The sequence below is a fragment of the Setaria viridis genome, chromosome 9, assembly GCF_005286985.2.
Source record: "Setaria viridis chromosome 9, Setaria_viridis_v4.0, whole genome shotgun sequence".
Taxonomy (NCBI): Eukaryota; Viridiplantae; Streptophyta; class Magnoliopsida; order Poales; family Poaceae; genus Setaria; species Setaria viridis.
This window is the reverse complement of record NC_048271.2, coordinates 34,540,577-34,566,644: the sequence shown is the minus strand read 5'-3', so window position 1 is coordinate 34,566,644 and position 26,068 is coordinate 34,540,577. Positions and strand designations below refer to the sequence as shown.

At 43.2% G+C, this 26,068-nt stretch overlaps 4 protein-coding genes and 1 pseudogene across 8 annotated transcripts; 4 read left to right on the top strand and 1 right to left on the bottom strand.

Moving 5' to 3' along the window:
• Positions 1-12: 12 nt before the first annotated feature.
• On the bottom strand, positions 13-4,620 carry LOC117835889 (inactive poly [ADP-ribose] polymerase RCD1). Of its 4 annotated transcripts, none has more exons than XM_034715211.2 (7): positions 4,256-4,619; positions 2,104-3,389; positions 1,499-1,740; positions 1,313-1,398; positions 836-1,018; positions 656-751; positions 13-400 (listed from the first exon to the last, which is right to left on the bottom strand). In XM_034715211.2, exons 2-7 carry the CDS (start codon positions 3,213-3,215, stop codon positions 335-337), a joined length of 1,785 nt encoding a protein of 594 aa, XP_034571102.1. In that variant the 5' UTR covers positions 3,216-3,389; positions 4,256-4,619; the 3' UTR covers positions 13-334. The 4 variants fall into 4 exon arrangements, with proteins under 4 accessions (XP_034571102.1, XP_034571103.1, XP_034571104.1 ...); XM_034715212.2 differs by having other exon boundaries at positions 13-397; positions 4,256-4,618; XM_034715213.2 differs by lacking the exon at positions 13-400 and adding an exon at positions 427-579.
• Positions 4,621-7,514: 2,894 nt separating this feature from the next.
• Positions 7,515-13,814, top strand: LOC117837510 (glycerol-3-phosphate acyltransferase, chloroplastic). The gene is made up of 14 exons (XM_034717168.2): positions 7,515-7,998; positions 8,296-8,393; positions 8,489-8,575; positions 8,672-8,769; positions 9,350-9,407; positions 9,946-10,047; positions 10,136-10,197; positions 10,299-10,409; positions 10,826-10,904; positions 11,171-11,290; positions 11,386-11,499; positions 12,528-12,664; positions 13,173-13,324; positions 13,455-13,814. Exons 1-12 carry the CDS (start codon positions 7,713-7,715, stop codon positions 12,660-12,662), a joined length of 1,350 nt encoding a protein of 449 aa, XP_034573059.1. The 5' UTR covers positions 7,515-7,712; the 3' UTR covers positions 12,663-12,664; positions 13,173-13,324; positions 13,455-13,814.
• Positions 13,815-15,115: 1,301 nt separating this feature from the next.
• Positions 15,116-17,944, top strand: LOC117837511 (TOM1-like protein 1). Of its 2 annotated transcripts, none has more exons than XM_034717169.2 (4): positions 15,116-15,276; positions 15,909-16,465; positions 16,793-17,053; positions 17,294-17,944. In XM_034717169.2, exons 2-4 carry the CDS (start codon positions 15,947-15,949, stop codon positions 17,702-17,704), a joined length of 1,191 nt encoding a protein of 396 aa, XP_034573060.1. In that variant the 5' UTR covers positions 15,116-15,276; positions 15,909-15,946; the 3' UTR covers positions 17,705-17,944. The 2 variants fall into 2 exon arrangements, with proteins under 2 accessions (XP_034573060.1, XP_034573061.1); XM_034717170.2 differs by having other exon boundaries at positions 15,152-15,326.
• Positions 17,945-22,651: 4,707 nt separating this feature from the next.
• LOC140221394 (uncharacterized) lies at positions 22,652-23,997 on the top strand (annotated as a pseudogene).
• LOC140221395 (uncharacterized) lies at positions 23,930-25,063 on the top strand. Its single transcript, XM_072290980.1, has one exon. The coding sequence runs from the start codon at positions 24,059-24,061 to the stop codon at positions 25,061-25,063; it is 1,005 nt and encodes a 334-aa protein (XP_072147081.1). The 5' UTR covers positions 23,930-24,058.
• The last annotated feature ends 1,005 nt before the right edge of the window (positions 25,064-26,068 follow it).

Here is a 26,068-nt window from a genome sequence, read left to right as displayed (position 1 = left end):
ACAAAGATAGTATTACTGCATAAAACTGACATTAATTAATACCCAACTCGATGGTGAAACAAGAGTAAACGGAAAGGTAAACATGGAGGGGTTTTTCTCTCAGAAACCATTCGATCCGTTCACAAGCACGGGATGTCTAGATATGAATATGCATTGTTTCCTTGTTGCGATGAAAGACAGGATACAATTCTTCACCAAAATAAACTCCTATGACAGACTGAAAGAACAAACAGCACCCATACACAGACTGACGCAAGAGGCTTTCATCGCTGCTGCCTTTTTTATGTAAGTCGGCCGGTTGCTCCATTCTCACTTCCTTGCCCACCAAACCACTTCACGGTTTCGCCACCATCTTGGCCACCGATGTGTTGGCCTCGTGCCTCCCCACTGGTGGTAACTGCTGCCAAATACACACGCAAAAAAAGATTTTTCCTCAGAAAACAGTGCGAAAATAATCAGATCATCAAACCACTGCTGTTCTGATGCTCTTCAAATGAAGCTTGTGCACGGCAAAAGATCCGCCTTGAGCGCGTGGCGGTCCATCCAGAACCCCCAGGCCTCAGCCGACAGACCTTACGGCTAACAGGTTTTCAGGCTTTCAGCATGAATCTAAGAGAACAACAATCCACAAAGTCTGAAGTGGAAGTGGGCACACCTTATCTTGGAGCCGCATTATTGTCGATATTAGCACTCTATCACCAACAACATGCCTCAGCTTCTTTACTAGTTCAGCTCGGCTTATTCTCTTGCTCTGGTAAATACACACATGATGCAAATATAAGTCACTCATAATAGTGCAGAAAAGGAAGGCAACTTCAATCCAGAAAATTCAGACCTTGAATTCTTCATAACAACCAATAACCATGTCCATATTCTCAGGAGACACTTTGGTAGAAATTGCTGCAAACAACATGGAGAAGGGCATCCAAGGTGAGCTTGGAGCCTTCTCCATCGAATCTCCTAGCATGGGGGCTGCGCATCCACCTCCCAATGCTGGAGGTGCCTCAAGGTTCATCTCCTGTTTTCGTGCATTAAATTGTTAACTGGTGCTTCAACTAACTCAAACAAAACTAACATAGCATGGTTTCACAAGGAAACTTATCATATTTGGAGAATTCTATCATAGATAATGAATATAGTCAGCTCCAAGTTATAATCTCAATAATGCAATCACAAGTCAATTATTGAGTCAAGTCACAATCTGAATAGCATGCTCTTGCTGCTCCAACAGTGGAACTTGTCTGTATGACAACAAAAGTTGACTCTAGTGTGACAGTACTGTCTTGCTAATACCCCATGTAAAGCATCTTACCTCTGACATACAGTCGGGTGAACTAGAATTTAAGACCAGTGACACATCCGATGAATTCTGACAATCTTGTTGTGTGACAAGGGAATCTGGTACAGAAAATGCTAGGTAGTAAGTAAATTTGGGTTGCCACAGATGTTTACTAAATGAGCTAAACAAATAAAGAACACAGTAGTTGCGATTAGTTACCTTTGGTTTTAGAAGGCAATTTGATGGTGACTACAAACTCAGAATAGATGTGCCTATTCAGATTCATATCCCACACAATGTAATGTTGTGGGTTTTTAAGGTCATCTACTCCACTATCAAAATAGTCACTACTAGGTCGATGCTGCTTAGATCCAGGGTGAACTATTTCTACGTTCCCCATTATAACACGGCACAACATCATATGGACAATGCCATTTTCATCAACATCAGAGTATTTCACACTGCATAAAGTAATACAAATATTGAATTTTGCAATGGTTAGGTGAAGGAAAAGGAACTTTGGTGAGGAAAGAGAGTAAGAAAATAAAGCAGTAATTAATTGCCGTGTGAACACATATTAGTAAAAGAAATCAATTCAGGAATGTGTGAACAGAACTATAAATTCAGGAATGTGTGAACAGCTGAGGGGCATAGACGTAGAGATAACAGAACACGTGAACTTCCAAGAAAAATATATGAGATAACAGAACACGTGAACAGCTAAGAAAAATAGATGAGGTAACAGAGTTAGGTGCCATCAATTATTTGGAAAAAGAAATGAGAATAACATGTGTAGCTTATAGAACAATTTATCAAGAATATACCAGGTATCAGAACGATTTGCTGGTGCAAGGATGGTGCCCTCTCCATAGGCTGGGCACTTGATGGGCTTATGAACTTGCAGAACACCATTCAGCATCATTTCATGCACAGTGCTTTTGGAGCAAGCAAGCCATGCATAACGGACATTTGCATTTCCACGATGACACTCGGTAACCTGTACTTGCTTTTGGTGAAAATGGTAACGGACTTGTGCGCAATCATCCAATAATGGAGTTCTGTAGATTCCAATGATGTCCTTGGATCCAATAACAGAACCCATCCCCTGCAGCAACAATTTCTCCACGGCTTCAACAGTTTGCTGAGCACGTGATACCTCACCCAGATTAGTTTGGTGCGGCAGCAGATTACAGGCTGTAGGCAACAAAGTGCATGGCTCATTTTCTCCAATCGCTTCTCTCATATCACCATATTTTTTTCCTATGGAACTCTTTTCAGCCCTAGCTCTCTTAAGGCTGGAAATATCTTCAGTGCTTGAATCAAAGTTTGAGCTTTCTGCAGAACTTTCTGATGCTCCGAGCTGACCATTCATTTCTTGTGTCCCATTTGGGTCAACACTAATGTACTCATGATTTCCGTTGCCAAAATCTTTCTTCATGAATAATTTCTCATCTTGCAGAAAAGTTTCTGGGAAGTAGCCCTTTCCATTTTCATCGATCCAAGCTATCGGCCTCTGAAGACCTGTCTTCGAGTCTATGAATGTCATATGCACAAAATCCAGCAAAAACAGCTGGTTCTGATATCCTGTTTCTGTGATTGTCTTTTTTGCCCTGAAGTCAGCTTGGGCCAACTTGACAATCTTTTCTGGAAAGACTTTCCAGTCAGCTCCTTGGCGAAGTAGAATACGCTTAGGTGGTGCGCTAGTCATGAAGTTCTTATAGCTCTGCAAAACCTGCTTGTTGAAGTGGCATACGATCTTTGCCTTGCGGTCTTGATCAACATGAAACCTAACAGCAGAATCATTGGCAGGACGCTGACGCAATCCAGAGGTGCGGCAGGCATCAGCATCATATGCGGCGGGGCTGTCCCGCTTTCTCTTGAGACTATTTGGGTTCCTTCCGCATTTACCCAATGCCTTTTCGTTCACCGCAGCCATTATTTCTAGCAGAAATGAACACGGACCAGAGACTAATTCTTCCAACCAAGCTAAACCCGAACAAGTCTACTATTTACACTAATCTAATAGAAAAGCTTCTGGAGATCAACCTCATTATGGACAGCGCTAAAACCAAAAAGAGTCGGGTCAATAACGAGAAAAGGCAGAATGATCCTGAAAAGGAAAACGGACGGATATCAGTAAGAGATATTGTTGCTGCCTTTCATACAACAGAAAAATATAGGGTTACAGAAAAGGAAGAACTACGAGATGAATTTTGCAGTGAGGCTGGGAGGAAATGACTCTTAACGTGTTTCACTGGCTGTTACGTTAAGTACGATAATTGTTTTATCGTTTTCCATGCAAAATAAGTCAAGAATAACGGAACGGCATGCTGCATGCATATAGACAGATAGAGAGGCGGCAACTTCTCAGAGTACCAACCATGAACACAGGACGTTAGGTTGCAATAAGATACATGATACTACTACTAATCTACAATAACATGGTTCATCAACTAATCCATTGAATAATGAATTAACTAAAGCACTGGAAATTCTCTTTCATGCCCATATTAGTAGTTAGCAATTGATTAAACTGAACAGCTTGCCAGAAAATTTGTATCACAGACCATATCCATAGCATAGCAGATGATGGAGGCATAAGGTGCATGGGGTAAAATTCAGCAGAATTCTCACAAAATCCACTCATGGGAAGTCAGCCACACGCATGGACAGACAAGGATTTCAGATAACCCAACAAGTAATTAACCAGAATCGCGGTCACAGGACCAAAAGAAATTTGTAATTTTGACGAGTCAACATATAGAATCAACTTGGGAATCTTAAATCCGCTTTACCCCCAACAATTCACACCTTGATCGTACATATAATTCAATCAAACGTAACAGGACTTTTACAGAAACAACAACAAAATTAAAGTTTTGCCAGATCGAACATACACACATACATACACGGGGATCCTCTTCCCCGAGCAATCAGACAGTCAGACAAGCAGATCCGCCGATCGACGAGGCTTACCTAGGGTTAGTAGTGGCGGCGTTAGCAGGAAAGACAGCGGACGAAGAATTATTTGATAGCTTCATCTCTCCCGATCCGATCCCTTTTGCACCCCCTAGGACTCCCCTACCGACCCCACTTTATCCCCGGCGATGGCCGGAGGTGGGGGTGCTCGCTGCTGCCGGCGCTTCTGCTGCTGGTGGTGGTCCTCCCGCGGTCCCGCCGGAGAGATTACACTGGTCAGAGGTCAGAGCAGCGCGAATCGGCGGCGGCGGCGGCGGCGGCGGGGGTAGGCGAAGGCGAGAGGAAGGCAGGGAAAGCTGTGCGGCGGTGGAATTATTGGGGGGGTTGGGGGCGGGCGGAGACGAGACGAGCGAGATGAGGGCGAGGTCCACGCACGCCTTTGCCGTGTCCCCCCACTCGGTGTTATTATTATTCGGCTCCACCCACCGCCCCGCGGCCCCCGCGCGCTCGCCGACGGGTGGCCCCCGGACCCACCGGGGCGCGGGTACGCCCGGCCGCTAACTTGGATGCCAAGTTGCCCGCCTCTTTCCTTGCGCCGTAAGCAAAATGGCGACGCCGTGAGCCGTGATGCCGACGTCCGCCAGCGCATCGGACGGTTCACACCAGCGGGTCAACGTTCTCCGCCCCATAGCAGCCGCATCGCGACCGTCCAAAGGCTACGGATTTCTTTTATATATTTTTTTAATTCTGGTTTGCGTGCGTTACTGGGGCAGAGGCGACGTGGTGATGACGGATTCTGCAAATGTTTGCCACAGTTCAGATTTGCCTTCGCATCCGATCTGGTGGCTTTTAAAAATTTTAGGCCTGATTTGTTCGTCATGTTTACCTGCTATAATTGTTTGTAGCGAAATTGCACATCATGTTTCACGAATCTTTGGAAAAAATTTAGCTCATGTCATCGGGGATTTGTTGGGTGACTGCTCCAAACGTGAAGTGAAGTTCCTATCTGAACTGTGCCTATGTTTCTAGGTGATTTCATACTCGAAAGTCCAAGCTAAACAGTTTTGAAACAAATTAAACCAATTCAATCAACGTCATGGTGCAATTTCATCCTAAAGCGAAGTCTAACTTTTTTAGTGCTTCTCATCTCCTAGCGGGTAGTACAATTACTTGTGCGCGGTGACTTCTGAGCAGACATGTTGGTCATTCAATTGACTGCATTTGAGGTGACACCTTATATAGGCAGCTAGTCATAGTTTACCTAACGATAGTTGATTTTGGGAATTGCAAGTCTTTTAAGTCTTGTAAATAAAATAGAGAACAACGCTAATAGGTCCTCCCTTGTATAATCGCAAAAGTTTCGCACCTACCGCGGTGTTACAGGACATCCTTGTTTGGAGCATTTTACAAAGTCTCGCCATGAACAATTAACACTTGCGAGTCAAGCCAAATCCTCATCAATGGCAAATGCAGAGCTCGAGTGGAGGGGCTTTCTTCTTCAACTCCAACTTATCTACCTCACAAGTCCACCACCATTGCAGTCTACCATGTTTTAAAAGCACGGTACATACAAACATGTATGGGAGAAAGGAACGATATATTTTTGAGATTTATGAAGTTATTACAATAAGCGCCTCTCTACCGATAGGCATGTTTGGTCAATGTTCAAAAAAGCCAAATTAATAAGGCACACATGAGTGAAAAAAGGCATCTAGCATAATGCTTAGAGCACCTGAGTAGCATCTAGCAGGTTCATGTTCAACTCCCCGTGGGGCGAATTAAGTAGGTCAAAAAAATAAGGCACACATGATGCAAAACCGATGTTTGATTTATGATATTTCCATTTAGCAGCTTATAAATATATGGTTTGTTGAAGTTCCACATAACTGTCTTAGTGAGGTTACGTACGAGAAAAGCTGGGATTTGGTCCAGATGGTATTAAGAATAAAACTTTCTGTGAATGGTTACAGTGATGATTGGCAGTTGACACTGCGCAGCCCTTTGTTCACCTATGCTCCTAACATGTTTGTCCACTTGGTCATAGTGGAATTTTTCTTTTCTTTTTTCGTTTTACTAGAGAATGCAAATATATATCGGTCCAACTAGTGGAATCACTGTATGTGCCATACTGTCCATATATGTTTGATATCGAGATCACTCACTTCTTTATCTGTCCTGAAGAAAGATTAAATAGCAGTATAGCATGATGATGAATTGGTTGTATATGAAAGGAAAAGAGAAAGATAAATCAAATTTCTTTTCATGGAATTTCAGGAAATAAAAAAAGAAGCTACGGACCACACCACGCTTAAATAGCAAAAACATCAAACATATATACCAACATAATATAGAAACTATAAAAAACATGATAAATAACAACAATATAATATGAAAACTAGAACAAAAATATGAAATGAGACATGACACACATTTATATCCCAAAATTACCACTTAAATTGTCTTCTAACATATTGTTTTAAAAGTTGCGCCTATATAAAGAAACAAAGGAAGTAATTGACATTTATACCAACCCACTAGTCTTATATTACTAACACTATATAGGTTTCAAAATGTAAAATCATTTTGTTATTTTATCTAAATTAAACTTCTTTAATTCTGGCAACATTGCAGGAAAATATATATTGATATTTACAATAGAAAAAGGTTCATTTTACCTACCTTAGCAACATTGTTTTACCGATTGAACAAATGGGCTCAATTTTACCTCCATACTATTTCAATTGATCCAATCTATCAGAGAATGAGATTTGTATTTTTCTTTTTATCTATTTATGAGTTGAGTTTTAAGTTCAAATTTATGGATGAAAACATGATTCTTATATTAAAAAAATATATTAAGAATTTTTCATGATTATTTTTATAGATTAGGAAAATTTAATACAAAGTTGATCCTAGAGTGACAAAACTGCATGAATTATAATTATAATTATAATTATAATTATTATATTTCCTAATGTACGACATTATGTTATGTGTGACCCTACAAATTTTACAAATAAAACTTCTTATTATTTAAAATGGAGGAAATATATTCGAAGGTGATAACTTCTCATCAAACTAAATATGTTTTTCATATTTCGAGCTAGGAGACGTATTAGTGGAAGGGATAGGCCATAGACAACGACGTGTGTGCAAAGACTAGGAAAGAGAAGGTGCGGTGCCATCCAATTGGGTCGCCCAGCAAATCCTACCCACACACAATGCCCTATAAATATCATCACCTTTTCGTTGTTTTTCTTTTTATAAATTATCTGTTTCTGTTGAGACAAAACAAAACAAAAAAAAATCGAAGAAAAACCGCAGGCAAGGGGTGAGCGGGCCGAGGCTTCATCTCGTGTCGCTATGCCTTCTTCGCCCTCTCCGTCCTCGCTCGCTCCGCTTCCTCCGCGGCTGGACTCGTGCTCAAAATCGCAAATCCCAAGGCCCGCCACTCCCCACTAGGCCACCACTAGGGTTTTCGGATTAGGTTTCTAGAACATTCCGCCGCCGCCTCATGCACGCGCCGCCGCTAGTCGCGCTCGCCGGGGGCGCCTGCCCCCCCGCCGCCGCCTCCTCGTCGACGCCGCCCTGGCTGGCCTCGCCCCGGGCCGCCATCCTCCTCGCCGCGCCGGCGAGGCTCCTGCGGTCCCGCCGCGGGGCGCTCCGGCTGGAAGCCAAGGCAGCGTGGAGGGCGGCCGGAGGCGGGCGGGGCCCGCGGGTCCCGGCCAAGGGCGCCGTGCTCGCCTCCTACACGGGCGCCGAGGAGGTGGTGGGACCGTCGCCGCTGGTCGACGAGGAAGGTCTGGATTGCTGCTGATGCTGCTTCCCAACGTAGCTGCTAGTTTTACTAGAGTATAAATCCATCAGCAGTCATATTGGATAGTGACGTGAATGGAATTATTAGTGTAAACCAATAAAAAACATGGAGGCAACATACGCGCCTCCCATCTTTTCGTAATAGTGTATGCCAAATTGCTTGCGTAGGCGCATTGATTTAGGAAGAATGAATGTAGGAGTTCCTTATGCTGCATTAATATGGAATCGTCACTTACGCAGAGAAACTGACGAGTTCTGTTTCCCATGCTTGCTGCGTGTAGAGCTCAGTTTGCACATCAGAAAGGAAGTGGAGGAGGGAAATCTGCCTGCAGATGTTGCTAGCGCCCTGGAGGAGCTGTATTACAATTACAAGAATGCTGTAAAAACTGCCGAGCTTGATCTTTGAAGTATTTTTAATGTGCTATTATCAGATGGCTGTGGTCTCATGTCTTGCGAATGCTTTTGTTTTATCAGGTCCTGCAGAATGGAGATCCTAATGCACATGATATCATGCTTTCAAATATGACGGCTTTGTTTGATCGTGTTCTGCTGGATGTACAGGTTCAGCCTTATATCCTGATTCCCTTCACAATCTGCTCTGACAATTTTGTTTATGTTCCCAGATGGCCTCTCATATCTAGTTTCATCCTTTTGCAGAATCCATTTACCTTTCCACCTTATCACAAAGCTATCCGAGAACCGTTCGACTATTACATGTTTGGTCAGAATTACATCAGACCACTGGTAGATTTTAGGTAATACTAAATCTAACCTGATAACATCTGTACCTTTTATGAAGGTTTCGTTTTGAATGGAGTGGATGGCATGCCATATCTGCGGTGTTCGCTATTTTTATTTTCGTTTGGTGTGAATTAATTATCTAGAGCACAGAATTTTGATGCTCCTTTGTTTACATGACGTGCAAAACTATGTAGTTTGTAGCACAACTGTAGATTGGTAATTTCCAAATAAAACAAAATGCTCTATGCTGATATTTCCAGCATGTTGTTGACTGGAGGGTTACGTTTTGTCGAGTCTAATATAGGTTGTGACAAATATCTTGTAACCTATGGTATGTGAATTTCCATCTCCAGAAGTCATGCCCCATTTGTCGCCATTCTCTCTCTGCAAGCACTTGTTTGTTTGTTTATTTATTTAACTATTCCTTCAGTGAGAGAGAAATCTTTTATCAGCGTAGATGGGACTATTTGCAGACATATTTTTAGTTTACTTCATTACCAAGTCATGTAAGGAGACTTACTCCATTCATGCGAATTCTAAATGACCTGTTATATAGTTCCCTTACCTTTTGTTAACCTCCTTTCATATGCTCAGGAACTCCTATGTTGGCAACATTTCCATTTTTCATGACATGGAAGAGAAGCTCCGCCAGGTCGATTCATCTAATTGTCACTATGGTTCACGTTTCCTTCAGTAACTAGTCTCTAGTTCATTTCGCTCTAGATCTTAAAATGGTATGGTGAATTCAAACCATCAAGGTCTTTTCGGAAGAAGAGGATAATGTAAACTGTCATTGTTTATGGAAGCCCAACTACAGCATATGAAAATTGTTAACAAAGATAAAATGGATATCAATCTCTAAGGACTGAACTGGAACTGATACTTTTGTTTCTTCTGTTTGAGTGTTATTTAGAGATATCTGTTGAAATACAGTGATGCAAATTCCAAATACTGCTTTCCTATTATGACATCATGACCCAATTATCAAGTTTGAGAGAAGAAAGTATGATGGCAGCATATACATCATACTTTGGAAACCATTTTTACTTATGCATCTAGTTAGTTCTGTTACAATTTGAAGCACAAGGCATGAGGTCGTTGTACTTTTACTGACATACTCGTTCTTGCAATCCATGGCTCCAAAAATTCTTATCTTATATGTAAAATATTACTGAAGTGCATCATTGCAGGGCCACAATGTTGTTTTGATGTCTAACCATCAGACAGAAGCAGATCCAGCAATTATTGCCTTGCTGCTTGAAAAAACCAATCCATGGATTAGTGAAAACATAGTAAGGCCGTTCTTTGAATATAAACTGTTGAGTTACTAGTGAACTATATGACCCAATCAAATCAATTTAAATTTCCCACCTGCTGTAGGTTTATGTTGCTGGGGATAGGGTTGTCACTGATCCGCTTTGCAAGCCATTTAGCATGGGAAGGTCTTTTTCTTCACCCCGAGACTTCGTGATATGCGATAATGTTGTTTCTGCTTTCTTTCACCTCCCCATCAATTTGTCACTTATGCATTTTCTCCTATTAGAAACCTCATCTGCGTATACTCGAAAAAACATATGGATGATTACCCTGAGCTAATTGAGATGAAGAGGAGATCAAATACTCGAAGCCTCAAGGAAATGGCCTTGCTTTTACGGTATCTTCCCTTACAATAACATGTTAGTTTTTAATCCTTTTCCATATGAATATTAAGTCTCTTTGACTCAGATGTTTAGCCTTGATAACTTGTACCTGAAGCTGGTGCTTGGTGACACAAATTTGTCAAGTAAAAGCGCAAAGAACTATACATCTGTACACAAATTTACGAATGATATTTCTGTGACCAATCAAACCTATCACCCTGTGCTTCTTCAGTGGGGTTGCTCAAATGATTATATATTTAATACTAAGACTGGATTTTTTAAAGTTTTGTACACCATTAGTCATTTGCTAAGTTGGTTCTTGTTTCTCCTGTGAAGCCAAATATATGCTCAGTCTGAATCATTGTGTATGGTACCGTCTTTGCTGTTTTCTTGGGCTTGAACTCATGTATCTTCTTACAACATTACGCAGTGGTGGTTCACAGTTAATTTGGATTGCACCAAGTGGTGGTAGGGACCGGCCAGACCATTCAACGGGAGAATGGTACCCGGTATATTCTCTTGCCTGCTAGTCTTGTTCTTCCATTTTGACTGGCTCATCATGTTTTCTGACTTTGCTATACATTATTGTACGTCTTCTCTTTCAATGCAATTGAATTGTTAGCAAGCATAGGAAATGAGATGGTACAGTGGCAGTTGTGCACATGGCTGACAAGTATTTTCTTTTTACCTAAGACAACGCTTGAAAAGTACACAGCCTTTGTGCTTGCATTCCCTTAAGTTTACTTTGACTGCTACTTGCAAAAAACAAGGGCAGGCGCCATTCGATTCATCCTCAGTGGACAATATGAGGAGGCTTCTGGAGCATGCTGGTGTTCCTGGGCACATATATCCACTATCATTGCTGTGCTATGAGATTATGCCTCCACCACAACAGGTACCATTACTTCATTAGTACTCATCATACTAGTTTAGATATCTATTTCTGTGTGGTGCCTGTTTTAACTTTTCTTTTCTCTTCAAATTGAATAGGTCGAGAAAGAGATTGGTGAGCAAAGGGTGATATCCTTCCATGGAGTAGGCTTATCAGTAACTGAAGAAATAAAGTATGGGGATATTACTGCTCATACCAAGAATGCTGATGAGGTTTGTTTTCAATGATATTTATATACACTATCATGCTTCTTGGCAGCGCTGATGCTCATACTCCTGTGACTAATTCTGTGTGGTAATTGGCTATTTGTTGGCAGAAGCCAAGTGCCTGTAAATAGCTGCCTTGCTTGTGAATTTGTGCTAGTTATAAGCTGATCTGTGTGGTAATTGGCTATTTGTTGGCAGAAGCCAAGTGCCTGTAAATAGCTGGCTTGCTTGTGAATTTGTGCTAGCTATAAGCTGATTTGCTCAATATTTCCATACCTTTTACTTGAGGTTGGGTGGTGGAGCTTCATTTCAGGCAGTCAGATCAACAATAGATTTTCAGTGTTAGATGCAGATAAGCTTCCACGATTCTGATTGCCCTCTTACCAAGAAGTTCTGGTAGAATCTTGACTAGGCGACAAGTTTTGTCAAATGTACTTGATTTAAAGTGGTGAAAATGGATGGATATTTATGCTGTTAGCAAAGTTGAAATGAGTAGATGAAAATGGCTGGATATTTATGCTGCTAGCAAAGTTGAAATGAGTAGATGGGCCTGGCAATGCATCTCTCATGGTCATAGATACATTTTCGTGCATGACCTCTTAGGATGAATCAACACTGATCCGTGTCTCTTTTCTCCATGCTATAAGAAAATGTACCATTCTCATTTTATTTATAGACGGAACTCATGCTCCCCTTGCATCATTGGGCAATTTTATTATTTTTCCTGCGTGTTTTTATCTTGATTTTATACGGTATTCACATACCCTACTGATTGTACTTGGAACTGGTGGTTGAATTGCCCTGTAGTAATGTTAAGTTTCCCATTGCTGTTAATCTTTTAATCCCTCGTTCTTTGAGGCAAAAGGTTTCTTATTTGTTGAGAAGTGTACATGATACTAATATAATGGTTATAATTTTTCCATAGTACTATAAGCTTGTTGCTCACTGAGCTACTTCATTTGTTTACTGTTGTTATTTCTCCTTGGAAATTTGTTAGTGAATATATCTCCTCATTTCTTCTCTCTTTTGTGCAGGGAAGGGAGCTATTTGCAAATACTTTGTACAACTCAGTTGTTAATCAGTACAACATTCTCAAGTCTGCTATCTTTAGAGATCATGTAGGAGCTGCATCAAACACTGCCATCTCACTGTCACAACCATGGAGATGAATGTTAGCTTTCTTTTGTCCAATGCTGACTTGAACTGTTTTTTGTTGTACTATTTGCATCCCAAATACTACTAGTATAGTAGGGTGCTTTAAGTATTATTTGAAATTGATTTATTCCCCCCAAAAATCCCTTCTTTTAGTTTTTGCCCTGTGATTGTTTTTAATTTACCTATACTGGACCATTTCAACTTTCATTTATTGGTCAGTTGTTATTCTATAATGAACCATGTTGTTTGGTCAAAAACCATGCTGCCCACCTGACAGTTGCATTATGCATGCGATTCCAGCTTGGCTAGTGTATGTAGGTTTCATGGAAGTTTGTTTATGCTAATTGATCCATTTATACATTAAGCAGTTTGACCATTGAAATTGAGAATCAGTGCACGGTGGTTTTTTGTTTATCTTTGTTATGTTTGGCTCTGTAACATGTGCACCGTTTACAAGATAAATGTCTGTTGACTAACTCATCAGATGGGTGTCCTAACAAAACCAGTTTTGCTACTGTTTGCAGGTCCAGATTCATTAGTGAAGTAACCTTACTTTTCAGAAGATCAGATGGACGGCCATTGTGCAATTTTGCTGGAAGAAATTGTTGAACTTTAAACTTTGATATCACTGCACTTTATTAATCATGGAGGAGCCCGCTACTGTCCTGCAGAAACTGTAAGCTCTATAAGTTATGCCCCCGCTGTGAATGCCCCTTTGGCCCTTCGCGATACTAGATTATATCCTTGTGTGCTGTGTTTTTGCCTTTTTGGTCGTGACAAGAAGTCTGCTTCTGTTGCATGTCAAGGGTGATCGGTGGTTCTGCATATATGGACTCCAGCAGCTGTGGCACGCTGGTCAGTCGGTCTAGCGCAAGAATGTCGCCTCAGGTTGCACAATAATGTGCTGGTTGTACATCAGGGTGCATGCGTCGAACCTGCTTGTCGACGAGCATGTGGATTTGTGCGGCTGATGTCTTAATTTTGTTATATTCTGTTTCGTGTATATAGATTTTGATTTTTTTTTGGCTCCACATTTGGAGATAAAAGCAGGTTCTAATTGTTTTCTGCTCTTGCGCCTGAAATCCTTGTATGTAACCTGTCTCTTTCGTACTCAATGGAGTCAGGATAAAGAGGAAACATATCCCATATGACGATTACGTGCTCTACGTGACGCTATTAGCTGCGCAGCCACTGATTTCTTTTCGCAGTTTGGAGACGCACCTGGCATTGCGGCGAAGGTGGCGTTTGCGTGGGAATGCAATGCCAGCGCTAGTGGAGCTGAGATAGAGCAGGCGCAAGGTCAAACAAGGAACAATTGCGCGTCGCTGTCAAGAGCACGCGGTCGAGTGCCTCTTGAGTCTTGAGGCCCTATTAGTTTCTTCCAAAATACCAACTTTGGCATTATGAAAAAGAAGGTTCCCCATCACATCAAACTTGCGATACATGTATGGAGTACTGAATGTAGACGAAATTAAAAACTAATTGCACAGTTTTGTTGTACTTTGCGAGACGAATCTTTTGAGCCTAATTAGTCAATATTTGGACAATAATTCATAAATACAAACGAAATGCTACAGTTACACTACAGTAATTTTGGTTGTCCAAAGTTGGGCACCTAAACAGGCCTTGAGTCTTGACCAAGGGAGGTAGTATATAGTACAGCAGAATTGTAGAAACAGCAAAGGGTTGGCTTGATTGACTCTGTCCAAATCTCCGGATCAAACCAGGCTTTCCCGTCCTTGTGCTTCTCAGCACCTTCTCAATGACCATTCCAAGTGTTGTAGCTTTATTCTACATGAGCAGCGGCGGTCCATCAAAGGAGAAGACCTGTAACCATCATGATCCATCAGCTCCTCAGGACTCCCGTGGCGTCGTTTCTTGACGATACCAACCATCCGTTGTCTTCCTTTTCTTGAGATCAAGTTGCTACCTAATGTCAAATAGAGAAGTTCGAATTTTTGTAGATTAAAAGGGAAATTGATCTTTTACCTCTATCAAATAGAGAAATTTCTCAATAATAACGTGAGAGTATCTTCGAGGGTTAAAGCAGAAAGGGGGCCATTCTACCAACAGCAAATAGATTTTTGTTCCAATAATAACAGGAGAGAGTATCTTTTCATCTGCAATTATATAATGTAACGTAATATACTCTCTCCGTCCCAAATTACTATTCGTTTGGACTATTCTAAATACATCTATTTTTGTTATGTATCTGGACATAATTATATATTTAGGTGCATATCAAAATGTGTGTATCTAGAAAAGCAAAATGAATAGTAATTTGGGATGGAGGGAGTATAAAGGATGGCTATTGTAATTCCATGTATATCCATGTGTAAGCATCGGATAGAGACCTGTAATAATTCATTTTGTCCCAAAAATATGCGTCGTTTGGACCCTAGACGACGCGTTGAGATTCGCGCACGGGGGAAGGATTCCTGAAAAGTAGAGAGACTTGGCACGAGCACGACGCGGAATGAATCCGTCATTCACTGCGGGGACAGGGTACAGGGTACGGAGGGAGAAGGGAAAGTAGAGGGAAAGGAAGGAACCGGGAGGGAGGGGGGCAGTTGCGCCGGTGCCGGAGGAGAAGAGGGGAATCCAGGGCGGCCGCCGTCAGGCGCTCAGGTGCGATCCACCCCTCCTCCCCTCATCTCCCCCCCGCTGCGATTAGAGAGGTGCTTTCTTTCCCAAGCCCGGCGCGGCAGCCGGAGAAAGATTAGACTTCTTTCCCCCCCTTCGCTACTGCTGCTGCGGTTGCTGTGATCTAAGGCTAGGCAAAGGGAGGGGATTATTCCCCAGCAATACTCCTGGATCCGATCGTAGCGTAGATTGATTACTGTGTTCCTAACTTCCCTGCTGCTGTATCCAATCAAGTTCTCTGGCCGTACAATTTTCTGCTACGAATATGAATACGATTAACCCAAGGGTATCCCCATCCTTAGGATTTCGTTTCTTTTTTTTCCCAAACATTATTACCTAGTACCTACTACCAACATCTCTGCAGTATCATGATCAGAATTTAGCATCACCCTGTGGTGCTAGTATCTGAAGTACAATGGAAAACAACTCTAGTTGTATTGTAGTATTATAGGCAATTCAGCATGCCGCGTTCTCTATGTGCTTGCTTATTACTGCTTGCCTGCTTAACTGTTTCCGTGTCCTAGGCTACTAGCATATTCTGCATATCTCCCATTGATGATGATGGCTTTTTTGTAGTCTGATTTTAATTTCCTAAATCACAATTTAATTACCTGCAGAATTAGGTTAATCTGAACTAGCAAAGCACGCTTACAAGATGAGTGACAATCTAATGGATAAAGTCAATGCCCTTGGTGAGCGACTCAAGATAAGTGGGGCAGAAGTCAGCCGGAAGATGTCAGTCGGTGTGAGCAACATGAGTTTCAAGATGAAGGAGTTCTTCCAGGGCCAGAACATGGCGGACAAGATTGTCGACGAAGCGACGTTGGAGACCATGGACGCGCCTGACTGGGCTACCAACCTTGAGATATGTGATATGGTCAACACCGAGAGGGCCAACAGCGTTGAAGTGATCCGTGCCATCAAGAGAAGGATTATGCTGAAGAATCCGCGGGTGAAGTATCTATCTCTCGTACTACTCGAGACCATTGCTAAAAACTGTGACAAGGCTTTCTCTGAGATTGCTGCTGAGCGGGTGCTTGATGAAATGGTAAAACTTATTGATGATCCACAGACTATAGTGAACAACAGAAACAAGGCTCTTATGCTCATTGAAGCATGGGGAGAATCTGGAGATGATCTCCGTTACCTTCCTGTGTTTGAGGAAACGTACAAGGTAAATACAAAGTAATTCTTTGCTGTTGAATCACCTTGCTGCAATTTAACCTGAAACAGTTATCTGCAACTGACCTGAAAAGAAGCAGATCAAACTATTTAGGTCATGAATGGCATTAGATAGGTTATTGATAGGGAATGGCTTCTTTCTGTTACGCAGATGAACAGTACTTTGAGCATTATCAACATTACTTTATTAATAGTTTTCAATGCGTTCATAACATAATGCCATGCCTTTATTAATCAGTAATCTGAACTTGTACTGTCAGGCCTGTAGGATTCTCTTACTATAACTCATCTATATATTATCTCTTGGCATTCTTTGCAGAGCTTAAGATCTAGGGGAATTCGCTTCCCTGGGCGTGACGACGAGAGCCTAGCACCAATATTTACTCCACCCCGTTCAGTGCCTGCAGCGGAACAATATTCTGAGGCAGCACAAGAAGGGTATCAAGAAATTCCAGATGAGAGTTTTGTTCCAGCTCGCACTGTTCCCGCTGTGCAAATAAATGAGGCCTTTGAGGTGGCTCGTAATAGTGTTGAGCTTCTTTCCACAGTGCTATCTTCTTCTCAAAAAGAGGTTTTACAGGTTAGTATGTTCTCTGTACCATTGATTAAATCCTTGGGCTTAGGTGTCTTGCTTAGTATTAGCGCGCATTCCTTCCAAAGTATTGTTGATGAATTTATCTAGGATTATACATGAAGAAATTCTCATCTTTTCTGATTACCGCAGGTCCATATCACTTCCTATTTGTTTATCTTATAGAGATCTAACTCAATGCAAAACTACTACTGCTCTGTCATCACTTGTGTGTTGGTACGCATGCAGGATGACCTGACAACCACTCTTGTTCAACAATGCCAACAATGTCAGCACACGATCCAGAGAATTGTGGAAACGGCTGGTGATAACGAGGCTCAGCTCTTCGAGGCATTGAGCATTCATGAGGAACTGCAGAAGGTCCTGGCCAAGTACGAAGAACTCAAGGAACCTGTTCATGTTGAGCCAGAGCCAGAGCCCGCAATGATTCCAGTTACCGTAGAGCCTGAGGAATCCCCCCGCGCTGTGAGTAAAGAAGATGCCCATGTAAAGAAATCAGGAGGTTCTGGAGATCGGTCCGGCGGGGATGACTTGCTCCAGGATCTCGATGACATGATATTTGGTAAGAAAGGTGGCACCTCGTCACAGCGGGACACAACTCCTAAAAAGGACCAGAAGGACGACTTCATCACCTTCTGACTGCTAGATATTATACTCCTGTAAACAGATATGCGGTTTTGCCTAATTTCCATCTGTCAGTTGTTGCAGATGTGTGACATGCGCGTCTTTATCAGTGCTTTTCTTTTGGGTTGGTTACTGGGGCATGAGGAGTTGCTCACTTGCTTGCTGTACATGAATGGATGTAGAGGTTGCATAATGTAATAGACTGCTAGATACTGGTTTATGAGTTTCCTTACTGGATTCAGAAGCTGTGCGTTAGACATGCGTATCGTTGATATGCTTGGTAGATGATTTGGATTTTGAAGCTGCATCCATGGCCTTGCTGCCATAGCTTAGATTTCTAGCTGGAGCTCTTGTGTAGCATGCACAACTAGCATGGCCAGCGCGCTATGCCGCGCCCGTATAACCATGTGTTGCTGTCATCGCGTAATCACTTGTTATTGCTAATCACAAATAAAATGCCCGACAACACTGAAATGGACAAAAGAAAAAAACAATATAGCTAGATGGTCATTACATATCAAGAAGCTAGATAGCAAGAGTATCATCAGTCAACAGGCATACAACATTGGAGTAGGTAGTTGGTACATTCCCAGAAGAAAAAATGTAAAGCGTCTTAATGTTGCGGGTTGGGGATTTTGTATTGAAACCTTCATAATATTACAGCAGTTTTGAAAACAATGTTTAAGGTACATGTGCGTGCACATTGGAAAACAAAAATGCTAAGCAAGCAAGAGAGAGAGAGAACGGTTCATAGAAATTGTAATACCATGTGTGTGTGTGTTTCTTTTTGAAACAGCCGGCATTACTACCCGGCATGCATTGATAGAGAAGAGTGAACTTTTCATATCGTAAAGATTGTAGGAATAATGTGAGCTTAAATTGGAAATCCGCATTGAGGAAGAGAAGATTAAGTATTGTAGCATCATGGCACAATTTATCAACATATTCATGCACAATTAAAACTAACATATTAAAACAACCCATGTACCACCGATTCATGGGAAAGTTGTAAGCAAAATATCAGGCAACAATGAACAAACAGAGCACATTAACCTTTAGCGAACGACACCCGGTTGATTTGCTCCTTGTTTACAACCTCCTCCCAGGTTATCCATTCGCTTACAGTAGACGAAATACAACGTGTAGCTCCACGTATCTGCGAGTCATAAGCATTACTTTAGAACTAACCATCATTTCAAAGAAGAAGGATAAGGATACATAGTAGTGACAGAATTCACAGCAGAGTATTCAACATATGAACCATTTACAAAGGAAGCAGGAACGGAACGCAGAGATATAGCCATGTCTATACGGGTTTCAGTATCAAATAATGCCAGCACACATATTACAGCATAGTAAAAAAGTTAGATAGTTTGTTGCTGCTGATTTTGGGCCCGAGAAAAAAAGCTAAAGTGCAACCAATAAATTATTTGCAAAGCTGCGATGTTGATGCAACAGGCAAAAAAAGGTGCGAATATACACATTGCACACGTACAAAATGTAGACCTGATTGCAGTTCAGGACCTTAGGCTCCGCCAGTCGACCACGGCCCGACCAGGCAGTCATACCGTCTGCGCCGCTCGCAAGTCGCACCACCGGCGGACTGAGCGTGCCCGCGAGGTACACTGGCCGAGCGCTCGTCCATCGCTATGCATCGACGCTTTGCCTTGCCTTCTTCGTGGCCGGCTGAGGAGAACGGCCATGAATTTGAGCCTGATCGTCGGCATCGATTTCTTCTGCGCACAAGGACGACAACTCATGGCGAGACAAGACTACCGCACGCAGACCTGGCCAACGTGGCAATCAACCCGGCGAAGCGTAGGAACGGCTCGATCTACTGCCAGGATAACACAAAGTATATGTACGTGGGGACGTAAAAATGAGCTGAAACGCTGATTCACCGTGAGGCCAGGGAAATTATTGCGGCCTATGAAGTTAGTTATTATTATGTCTCAATTTGGATCCGGAAGGTGCAGCAAGACCCTTATCATCTGCATTTTCAGCTTACCAGTAGTAAATCAGCGCTTGCTCTACGGACTCTGCCAAGTTAACCTATCTCATATGGGTCAAACGGAGGTATTGCCAAATGCCAAATATGTTGCAGGGACACAAACGTGGGCTCCTATACCTCTTCTGGAAGGTAAATAAATAACATATTTTTAAAGCTCATATAATCCATGTACAACGTTTTTTTAACATGTATCAACATTTATTAGCATTCATCAATATTTTTTTTAAAAAATATCTGACTTAATTGTTATCAACAATTCTTAAAATTGACCAACAATTTTTTTATATAAGCTAACATTTTTCTTTAACTTTTTTACATTCACCAATGTTATTACTTAACAATTTTTTTGAACTGAATATTGCTCAACAATTTTTTACATGCATCAATTTTTTTTTTGCACTTACTAACATTTTTCTTGCACTCACCAATATTTTTTTCTCAACATTTTTTTTACATTCATCATCTTTTTTACTGAAAAATGTTGCAATAGTTCATTTAAAATGTTGAGATATGTTGAATCGTTGTGGGTCAGTTATTAGGTTACTGCTGGGTTACAGATGTTTAGTTACCTGCTTGATTTCCTGACACAAACCAGTGGCTTGCCAGTTATCCTTAGGCCCCGTTTGTTTCTTTACCGCTTCTAAAATTCCTGTCACATCGAATGTTTAGATACTAATTAGGAGTATTAAATATAGACTAATTACAAAACTAATTGCATAGATGGAGGCTAATTTGCGAGACGAATCTATTAAGCCTAATTAGTCCATGATTTGACAATGTGGTGCTATAGTAAACATGTGCTAATGATGGATTAATTAGGCTTAATAGATTCGTTTCGGGAATTAGCCGCCATCTGTGTAATTAGTTTTATAATTAGCTCATATTTGATCCTTCTAATTAGTCTCTGAATATTTGATGTGATATAAATTTTAATCTGGACTAAAGATCCAAACACCCCTCGACATTCAGCTCAAGCCAATCATCATCAATGAACAAGAACTCGAATTTCCCATCAGAGAGCAAGGAAGAGAAGGCCCAATGGACTGATAAGCGCTGACAAACTGAGCACGAAGAAGGAAAATGGCCCAACTGGCCTAATTGAGCCTGGAGGAGGCTGAGAGGGACTTTTTTTTTTTTGTTGGGACTGTAACCTCTTCCCTGCCCTTCCTTCCCACTCCTTGGTCCTTTTAGCTCATTTAGTTGGAGGTAATTGGTCGGAGGGAAAGAAAGTTTAGATGGAAGAGATTAAAATTCTATTATTTGTCTGGTGGCATACGGGTTTTAATAGGGTGAGGAATGGAAGTTTAGAGGAGCAACTCCCACCAATCACTTTCCAGGAGGGATGAGAATTTGTTTTAAGTGGAAGATGAATACATCTACATCGTTTATTATGACTTATATAATTTCACATATCTAAACCCTCACACCAAACAAAGGATATCTTCTCACTTAAACTCCCACTCTTAATTCCCTCCAAAAGACAAACAAGAGAATGTCACTAAAAATCATATTCCCAATTGAATTCCCTTCGCCAACTCCCGTCCCGTGCCCGTTGCCACATGCACCCTTTGGATAGTTAGCGTTGCCGCTGCAAGCAGAGTAATCAGAGGAGATTGCAATGAGCAAGAACTTGCCGCTGCGGCGGTTTGTTTATCTGGTTGTGGACGGCGAGAAGCCGTGCACACTGGACCTGCACCGCATCGACATGTCGCGCTTCTTCAACCCGAGATCGCTGCAGACCTCGGCGATCGTGGACAGTCGGCTGCCCCGCCCCTCCATGACCTTCTACGCCCCCTCGTCAGAGCACTGCAGCGGTAGTATGCACTTCGTGCTCCTCGACCACGACAAGGTTCTCGCCTCGGACCAGACGGGCCGCGCCACCATCTACCACACCGGCCTGCGCGCCGTGAGCGCCGTGCCCGCCCTGAGCGGCGAGCAGGGGCGGGCCCACTTAGATTCAATGGTATTCAATTGAATACCCATTATTTTTGCCAAAAAATTTCATATATATAGTGTATTTTAGGTATATGTATGAAAAAAACAAAAATATAGAAGTATCACACATATTTCTCTCAAAAAGGCCCACCGGAGGCCAACTTCCCTCTCTGGCCCAACTGGCCAACCGGCCCATCCGGCCCATCGCCCCACTCGAGTGCTCCCCCCGGCCCCCCACGCCTGAGCACGCAACACAACAGGCAGCCGCCGCCCGCCGCTAGGGATTCACGGCTCGCGAACCTGCGGCGGCGGCAGCGGCAGACCGGCGGACGGCGGTGGCGGCCAGGCCGCGGCGCGGTGCCCGGCGGCTGGGGGGGGGGGGGGGGGCGGAGGCGCGTCGGCGGCAGCCGGCAGGCCGCGGGCGGCCGGCGCGGCGCACCTGGCCTGCACGCGCACGGAGCCAGAGCGGCGCTGCGGCGGGCCGGTGGCTCCACGGCGGCCGGCGAGCAGGCGGCGGCTGGGGGGCGGAGGGCGGACTGCGGAGGCGTGTCGGCGGGCGCGGGGCCGCGGGCGGCCGGCGCGGTGCGCGCGGCACGCCCGGCGCGGCAGGTGGCGCCTGCAGGCCCTGCACGTGCGCCCGCCACTGGTCCCCGGAGCGGCGGGCCGGCGGCTCCGCGGCGGGCCGGCGGCCGACGAGCAGGTGGCGGCGGGCCGCGGGCGTGCTATACTGGCCGCCGTCCGAGTCCGACCCAGCACGGGCAGTCGCCAGTCAGGCACGCGGCGACCGGTGAGCCGGCGCCAACAGTACATCAGTACTGCCCCCAAATTTGTGAATCTGTGATTCTGTGAACTGCTGATTGTTCTGATTGTTTGTGAAATTGAGGTAAGCATTTTCAATTGTATGTCAAATTGGAATAGCACATCAACTTGTAAAATGTGGATGCTCATGAATTTAGTTCAATGTGAAATTGTAAATATCTGATAACTTGAAATTGTGTAACTTTTAGGTTTGAACCATGAAGAGGAAGAGTAGTGCCGCTACTGATTTGAGGATTTTCATGGCAAGGGCTGCTGCAAAGAAGAGACAACCTGAACCGGAGAATGTTAATCAATCTTGCAATGAAAGTCAAATGCAAGTAGTGTTATTCCAAGGACAAAGTGGTAGTGAAACAAGCACGGTACCACCTGAACCTGTGACATCTAATCAGCCACCAAAGCACGGTACAACAGAAATTGGTGAATCCATACCCGTGGAAGAAAATGATTCTAGTGATGAAGACAAGAATGATTATGGCATTGAGCATGATCCTGGATTGAGGGCTCCGATCTCAAGCTATGATGTCAATGACCAAGATTCAGTTAGAAGGGCATACATTGCATTGGGGCCATGTCAACCAAAGATGAAGAGGGATGCTTTTCCGCAACATGATTGTGGAGGTATGCGCCGCTTCCAACATAAGTGGTTTGCTGAATTTAAGTGGATTGAGTACAATGTGGATAAAGATGCTGCATTTTGCTTTGTTTGCTATTTGTTCAAAGATAACTGCAAATTTCCTGGTGGAGATGCTTTTGTTGTTGAAGGGTTTAGAAATTGGAATATGAAAAGGAGAATTCATAGGCATGTTGGTGCTATCGATAGTGCTCATAGTGAAGCTGAAGAGAAATATAGATTGTTCACGAGACCTAAGGCATCAATCCGTGAATCTGTTGCATCAAACACTTCACAATTCAAGGCTAAGTATCTGGCTCGCTTGACATGGTCACTTAAGTGCATAAGATTTCTGTTGCATCAAGGGTTGGCTTTTAGGGGTCATGATGAAACAAAGGATTCACTCAACAAGGGGAATTTTCGGGAGCTTTTAGCATGGCTAGCAGGAAACTTTGAAGAGGTTAATCTGGTGGTACTAGAGAATGCACCACAAAACTGTTAGATGATAGATCACAAGATCCAGAAACAACTCATTGATGCTTGTGCTCATGAAACAACCAAATTTATCATAGACGAACTTGGTGATGAGTGTTTTGCAATTCTTGCTGATGAGTCAAGTGATGCATACCTACTGGAACAATTGGCTCTTTGTTTACGTTTTGTCAATAAAAAAGGAGAACCAGTTGAGCGGTTTCTAGGTCTTGTCCAAGTTGAAGATACTACATCATTGACTCTTAAAGAAGCAATTCAGTCCTTGCTTATGAAATATCAATTGCCCCTATCCAAGGTACGTGGTCAAGGGTATGATGGAGCTAGTAATATGAAGGGTCATGTTAATGGTTTGAAGAAATTAATTATGGATGAGTCCCCTTCTGCTTATTATGTTCATTGCTTCGCCCATCAACTTCAACTAACACTTGTAGCGGTTGCTAAGGAGAATACTGATTGTGATTGGTTCTTTGGGCAACTTGCTTATTTGTTGAATGTTCTAGGGATGTCTTGTAAAAAGATCCGTATGCTTCGCATTGCTCAAGCTGAATACATGATTGAAGCATTGAAATTGGGTGAAATTGAAACCGGGCAAGGATTGAATCAAGAGATGGGCTTAGCAAGGCCAGGTGATACACGATGGGGATCTCACTACAGAACAGTAATGCATGTTATGTTCTTGTATCCTTCAATCAAGAAAGTTCTCTTTAGGATTGGGAATGAAAGTAAAGGGGCTAAGGCTAATGGGGCTCAAACTATGCTCACAGTATTTAAGTCCTTTGAGTTTGTTTTCCTGCTACACTTGATGAATGAAATATTTGGATACACTAATGACTTGTGCAATGCTTTGCAAAAGAGGGAGCAAGATATTGTAAATGCAATGGATCTTCTGGAGTTCACAAAGGTAGAACCTGATGTTTTGAGACAAGATTCTGAATGGCAAGAATTTCTTACCAAGGTCACTTCTTTTTGTGAGAAGCATAATGTTAAAGTTGTTGACATGAATGGGAAGTATATTCCTATGCAAAGATCAAGGCAGTTCTACAGAGGTGCCATTAATTATCACCGGTTTCATGCTGATATGTTTTTGGGTGTCATTGATAGACAAGTTCAAGAGCTCAATAATAGGTTTGATGAGGTAAATACAGAGCTACTTAGATGCATGGCATCATTCAGTCCAGCTAATTCCTTTTTTGCTTTTAATGTTGAGAACTTGGTTAAGCTTGCTGGGTTCTATCCACATGACTTTGAATTTCAAGAAATAAACCAGCTTCATTTTCAGTTGCACCACTATATCAATGATGTTAGAAATGATGAAAACTTCAAAAATTTGAGAAGTCTAGCAGAGTTGTCTATGATGCTAGTTAAAGAAGGAAAGGTTTCTCGGTATGACATTGTTTATAAACTTCTCAAATTGGTGCTTGTTCTCCCTGTTGCAACTGCTGGTGTTGAGAGGGTCTTTTCTATAATGAATTTGATAAAGAACAAGAGAAGAAGTAAGATGGGGTAGAAATATTTGAATGGTTGCTTGGTCACATTGATTGAAAGGGAATTCTTCATGCAAGCTAAAGATAAAGACATCATCGCTCATTTTCAAAGCATTGCAGAACGGAAAGTTGTCCTATAGCTTGTAAGTTGTAATCTTTGTTACCATTTTATTGTTTTAGCCTCTATTTATTTCACATGTTGCCACTTTGATATGTTGATCATTAGTAGCTGGACAATTTCAATTTCTGATAAATTTTATTAATCAATGATGCTGCTACCACTTAATTATTATGTGTTATAAAACTATAATTTAGTCTGTCATTTTTTTTTCTTGCCATCTTCAATTTTGAATACCCATAGTCCAAATCCTGCGCCCGCCACTGGCGGCGAGGCAAGGGACAGCCCCGTGTCCGTCGCCGTCGGGGACAGCATCTACATCCTCGACGCCGCCCGCGGAGCGGCCGGCACCGGCCGCAAGGAGCACCGCCTAGAGGCTCTCGTCTACGAGCGCGGCCGCGGGCGCCTCTACGACGACGACTGGTGCTGCCAATCCATCCCGGTGCCGCCGTACCGGCCCGCCAACATCGGCGCTTGCGCCGTGGTCGGCGGCTCCCACTTGTGGGTGTCAGCGGGGGACGAGGGCACCTACTCGCTCGACACGGCACGCGGTGCCTGGGCGAAGAAGGGGGATAGGGCGTCGCTGAGTACGTCCCCGAGCACGGGCTCTGGTTCGGCCTCTCCGCCAAGAACGGCGGCGGCAACAGCAACCTCTTCTGCACCTTCGACCTCGCCGGCGCCGCCCGGCGGCAGTCGCGACCGGCACCGCGCAACGCGTTGGAGGACCTCCGGCCGGCCAGGGGGTGGCTCCCGGTCGCGTCCCACCTCGTGCACCTGGGTGCCGCCAGGTTCTGCATGGCCAGGCTGTTCTGCGAGAAACATACGGAACGGTGCGGGTGCGGCGGCATGGATGGTTATCTACCATGGAAGTCGTTCGCCGTCTTCACCGGCGTGGAGGGTGGAGCCGTGC